This window comes from Micromesistius poutassou (genome assembly GCF_964030765.1).
Source record: "Micromesistius poutassou genome assembly, contig: SCAFFOLD_6544, whole genome shotgun sequence".
NCBI lineage: Eukaryota > Metazoa > Chordata > Actinopteri > Gadiformes > Gadidae > Micromesistius > Micromesistius poutassou.
In genome coordinates this window covers 1-5,000 of record NW_028179598.1, presented here as the reverse complement: position 1 = coordinate 5,000, position 5,000 = coordinate 1, and the positions used below count along the sequence as shown (strand labels likewise).

General features: G+C 47.4%; 1 protein-coding gene across 1 annotated transcript in view; it reads right to left on the bottom strand.

The window, feature by feature from the left end:
• The window catches only part of LOC311372672 (synaptosomal-associated protein 25-A), a gene marked incomplete at both ends in the record, with an annotated part of 5,161 nt that extends 2,419 nt beyond the window's left edge, over window positions 1–2,742 (bottom strand). Inside the window, 3 exons of the mRNA XM_084489637.1 lie at window positions 568–616; window positions 1,719–1,760; window positions 2,671–2,742. Of these exons, the coding sequence (XP_084345763.1) occupies window positions 568–616; window positions 1,719–1,760; window positions 2,671–2,742 (163 nt within the window). The remainder of the gene's footprint in view (window positions 1–567; window positions 617–1,718; window positions 1,761–2,670) is intronic.
• Between the last annotated feature and the right edge of the window lie 2,258 nt (window positions 2,743–5,000).

The window sequence follows — 5,000 nt, the reverse complement described above, 5'->3', positions numbered from 1 at the left end:
TGTGTGGCCAAACTGTCGGAAAGTAAAGATTTCAGATTTTCTGGAAAATAAAATAAAATCTGATAAAAAAAACATAATCGTCACACATAATCGTCAGCATTAATAAATAATACGAAGCTGAACTAGAAGAGTAAAATATATTGAATCGTTTGAAGTCTGAACAGAATCCCTTGACTCAAAAAAAGATTTGAAAAAAATGAATCATGCATTACTGATAAAATAAAATTATTATTAAGAGAAAGGAGAGAGATTAAATTAATTAGTTTGGAAATGCATTCAATTTACGATAGATACAGCACATAAACAGACCACACATTCACAAATGTTTTGGCACCAAGTTTCATGACAATATTACTTTTACTTTCAGACAATTCAGTCTCCTAATTGTCAAATTGTATCAAAATGATACGAACAATTTATAATATTACCAACCGAAACAGGTTGTAAAACTATGAACTTTCAAAGTTTGTAAGATTTGTTAAACCCCCAGCCATAGCTAGCTTTTTATACATTAGCCTAGCCTAGCCTAGCATAGCTGAAATGCTAAAGTTACGTGTCCGGACGTACCTCCTTGCTCGTCGAGCATGACCAGAGTTCTGATGCCGGCATCTTTGCTCTGTTGTCAGGGGAACAGCCAACCAATCAGAAGAGGAGGAAGAGATGACCAATCACATGAGAGGAAAGAGTTGAGACACAGAGAGTTTTGTGAGTTTTCCTTCCCAGCATCTGACCACAACGACCCAGCAGGAGCTGGAGTGTGGCTCCAGCTCCAGTCTTGTTTACGTGCCTGCAGTGATGGGTTTATACTTGTTTTCATACACAGTCTCATGGTGCTTCATATCGTGTCTTCCAATAGGTGGGGAGGCAGATGCGGTGAATCCTAATTGGTGCAAGAAAACCAGCACTGGGCAGCAACATCTGTCTGTCTACCTGCCTGTAGGTCTGTCTGTCTACCTGCTTGCATGTCGGTCTGTCTAACTGCCGGTCTGTCTGTCTGTCTACCTGCCGGTCTGTCTGTCTGTATACCTGCCTGTAGGTCTGTCTGTCTACCTGCCGGTCTGTCTGTCTGTCTCCCTGTAGGTCTGTCTGTCTGTCTCCCTGTAGGTCTGCCTGTCTGTCTGTCTGTCTGTCTGTCTGTCTACCTGCCGGTCTGTCTGTCTGTCTACCTGTAGGTCTGTCTGTCTCCCTGTAGGTCTGTCTGTCTACCTGTAGGTCTGTCTGTCTACCTGCCTGTAGGTCTGTCTGTCTCCCTGTAGGTCTGTCTGTCTACCTGCCTGTAGGTCTGTCTGTCTGTCTGTCTCCCTGTAGGTCTGTCTGTCTACCTGCCTGTAGGTTTGTCTGTCTACCTGTCTGTAGGTCTGTCTGTCTACCTGTAGGTCTGTCTGTCTGTCTGTCTGTCTCCCTGTAGGTCTGTCTGTCTCTCTGTAGGTCTGTCTGTCTACCTGCCTGTAGGTCTGTCTGTCTACCTGTCTGTAGGTCTGTCTGTCTACCTGTCTGTCTGTCTGTCTGTCTACCTGTAGGTCTGATAAAGTACTTATGAACTCCTAGCCTCACCCTGCTGCTCTAGAACAAAAAAAGCAAACGGTTTGAACTCTGACCCCCGATCTTTAATCTCCATGTTAGGCTCTAGAAGAGAGATTGCAATGACCTGACGGTTGACATCAGGGGTGACATCGTGGATGACATCATAGATGACATCATGGTGGTGGTACTCTTACCTCTTCCACCAGCTGGAGCATACGGCGAGTGCTCTCCAGGGACTGGGGGTGAGAGAGGGAGAGAGACATGGTTAACATGTGGGACAGAGAGAGAGAGAGAGAGAGAGTGTGAGAGGGAGAGAGACACACACACAGTTAACATTAGAGAGAGAGATTCAGACCATCAACATGGTGAATGCCCTGACAGTGAACCCTGAGTGTCTTTAGCCATACAAAAAGCCCCCTGTTTGAGACCTGCTTGATGTTACATAAAGTAGGGAGGGAGGAAGTGGTCTGGAGACCGGAGGGCTGTTCTTTACTTCCCCATTTTGTGTTGGCTATGTGCATTTCCGTTTGTGCTTGCATGTGCATTCATGTGTGTGTTCGGAAAGGAGAGATGAAAGTAGACCCTCACATTATATCTCTTCCCATTCACACATGTGTGTCTCACACACACACACAGACACACACACACGCACACACACACACACACACACACACACACACACACACACACACACACACACACACACACACACACACGCGCACACACACTCACACACACACACACACACATTTATGTATTATAAAACACAAACGATGCATGCTTGATGCAATGTGAAGTTGAAAAGCATTCCTGTGTGCAGATGATATAGTTCTGTATGTCTGTATGCTGATGATATAGTTCTGTATGTCTGTATGCTGATGATATAGTTCTGTATGTCTGTATGCTGATGATATAGTTCTGTATGTCTGTATGCTGATGATATAGTTCTGTATGTCTGTATGCTGATGATATAGTTCTGTACGTGTTTTCTGGTGGTTCTCTGATTCTATCCATGGATTTATACCTGGTTCTATACCTGGGGTAAACATGGTTCTCTACCTGGTTCTCTACGTGGTTCTATACCTGGTTCTATACCTGGTTCTATCTGTGGTTCTATACTAACCCTGTTCTTTACGTGGTTCTCACCTCATCGGCCAGCTGGTCAGCACGCTGCTGCATGTCCGACAGCTCATTGCGCATGTCCGCATCTTCTGCCATGGCTGTGGTGTGTGTGGGCGGAGCTTATCCTCTCCAACAGGAAGCAGAAGAGTCTGTGGTCCGGGAAGGACTGTGGAGGAAACAGAGAGGAGAGCTGTTACTGAGGAGGGGGAGGTCAGCTGGAGGATGGAGATCTGATGGATACGAGGTGTCGGGGTATTCGAGTCGAGTATTCCTAATGGACACATCAAAGTATCTGTCCACGACTAACAAGGAGAAAAGACGGAAGCCAACTGTCTCGAGAACCTTGAGCAACCCAAAGCAAATGGAGAGATTTAAGGGCTGAGAGCCACGGTCTGGTGATGTTGAGTTCACCGTGGATCTAGAACTCTTCATCACTGATTAAACCCTGTTTTAAAATAATTCTTAGAACGTCTCACAAAGAGTTCTCATTCGGCGGAGCTGTCTCGTTCCCAAAGTCCCCTGGATAGAAGGAGCATAACCAGGTTGTCGGAGTTCTGCTCCCACTATGGGCCGGCCATCTGGGGACTCTGAGAAATACAGAGCGGCTTGTGGTTCCAGGCTGGACCATACTGCAGCAACTCACATTTAATTTAAATATGAATTAATTGATATCAAAATAAATTAGTATTTTTGTTTACAAAAATAAATAACCCACAGATCACAGGTCTGGGGTCAGCAGTGACACGCTGCCATGTTCCTCCCCCCTAACGCCCTCGCCACCTCGGGGTGTATCATCACCAGAATTTTTGTTTACAAAAATACTAACACTGTTTTCAGCGTTTACAGACTCTGATTTCTCAGGCTTGAACCTGTCTTTGATTCATCAACAGAAACCGTGTTGGAGATCAACCGTGGCGAGCCATACCTCAGGGGCATCATGTTGTAGTGCTGTTTTGCACGAAAAGTGCTGTAGAAGTGAAGTTTGATTGAATCAAAACAGGTTCAGGGTTCCCTGAACATTTCTAGAACAACGCTCTGCTTCCTGTTTTGAGGAAATACATCATTGCCCAATTCTGCATTTGTTCCTCTCAAAAAATCAAGCTTTGATTCATGATCCCACTGAATAGTAGCCTGGCCCTGAGCTATGAAACGCCTCCACAGATCACAGGTCTGGGGTCAGCAGTGACGCGCTGCCATGTCCCCCCCCCCCCCCCCTCCCCCCCCCTAACGCCCTCGCCGCCTCGGGGTGCATCATCACCAGCCGCTCAGCAGCCATCTTGTTGACCCCCTGCTCTGGAGGTCGTTCTGCAGCCCCATCCCCATCCTCCTCTCCTCTCCTCCCCGGGTCGCCATGGAAACCAAGGCTGACGTCAGAACACGCACGGTGCACGGGACACGGCGGATCTCTTTAGCCGTGGAGACCGCCGCCATCCGTAGCGCCGGTTCTCCTGAATTATAAATGCGTCCCCTGGCCAGATGTTACTGAGAGCATCTGGCTCCACGTCTGTCTTCACACGCGGGGACAGCAGCGCAGCCTCTCCATCTGTAAGATGTCACCATGAGCAGCCTCTCTGATTCAGCAGATGTGAAGGTTTCAGTCTGCTTCTGTTTTTGTGTACCGTGTGCACCAAACATTCCACTATTTCAACCTGAATATGTTGTTTATTCAGTGTTCAGATTCTAGGAGCAGCAAAGTGTCGAGTCATTAGTCTGATAACGAGTACAGAGTTCCCACTCTCTCCTTTGTCTCCCCCCCGCCGCCCCCCTCCCTCTCCGCTCTCCATCTCTAAGTTCACTGTCCTCGATTCCCGTCTCCCTCTCTCTCTCTCTCTCTCTCTCTCTCTCTCTGAGTTCCCATCGGTGGCGTCCATGTTGGATCTGGTTACATAACAGAGTGCTGCAGCAGGACGCGTCTCCCGGCCAACTCTCCAAACAGAATCCAAAATGTCTCCTTCAGCCCGCGGATGATGCAAGAGACTGTAACCCGTCTGGGGGCCCCGGTCGCATCACGCCGGCCCCTGGAGTCCGCCAGGCAGCAGGACACCACGTTTAAATCAGGTCTGGAACTCAAATGATCTTTCTGACACAAAATAATCCCCTCACTCTGGTTATCTGGTTAAACCCCCGTCTCTCTTTCAGATTAACATTTTATACATGTAAACACCACCTAATCTCTAATCTCTGATCTCTAATCTCTATCCCTCCCTCTCTCTCTCTCTCTATTGCCTATATTATGTCTGTAATCGGAGGTTCTGCTTTAACCCAGTAGGACTGCTGGACCAGAGGTTCTACTGTCACACAGTAGGACTGCTGGACCAGAGGTTCTGCTGTAACGCAGTAGGACTGCTGGACCA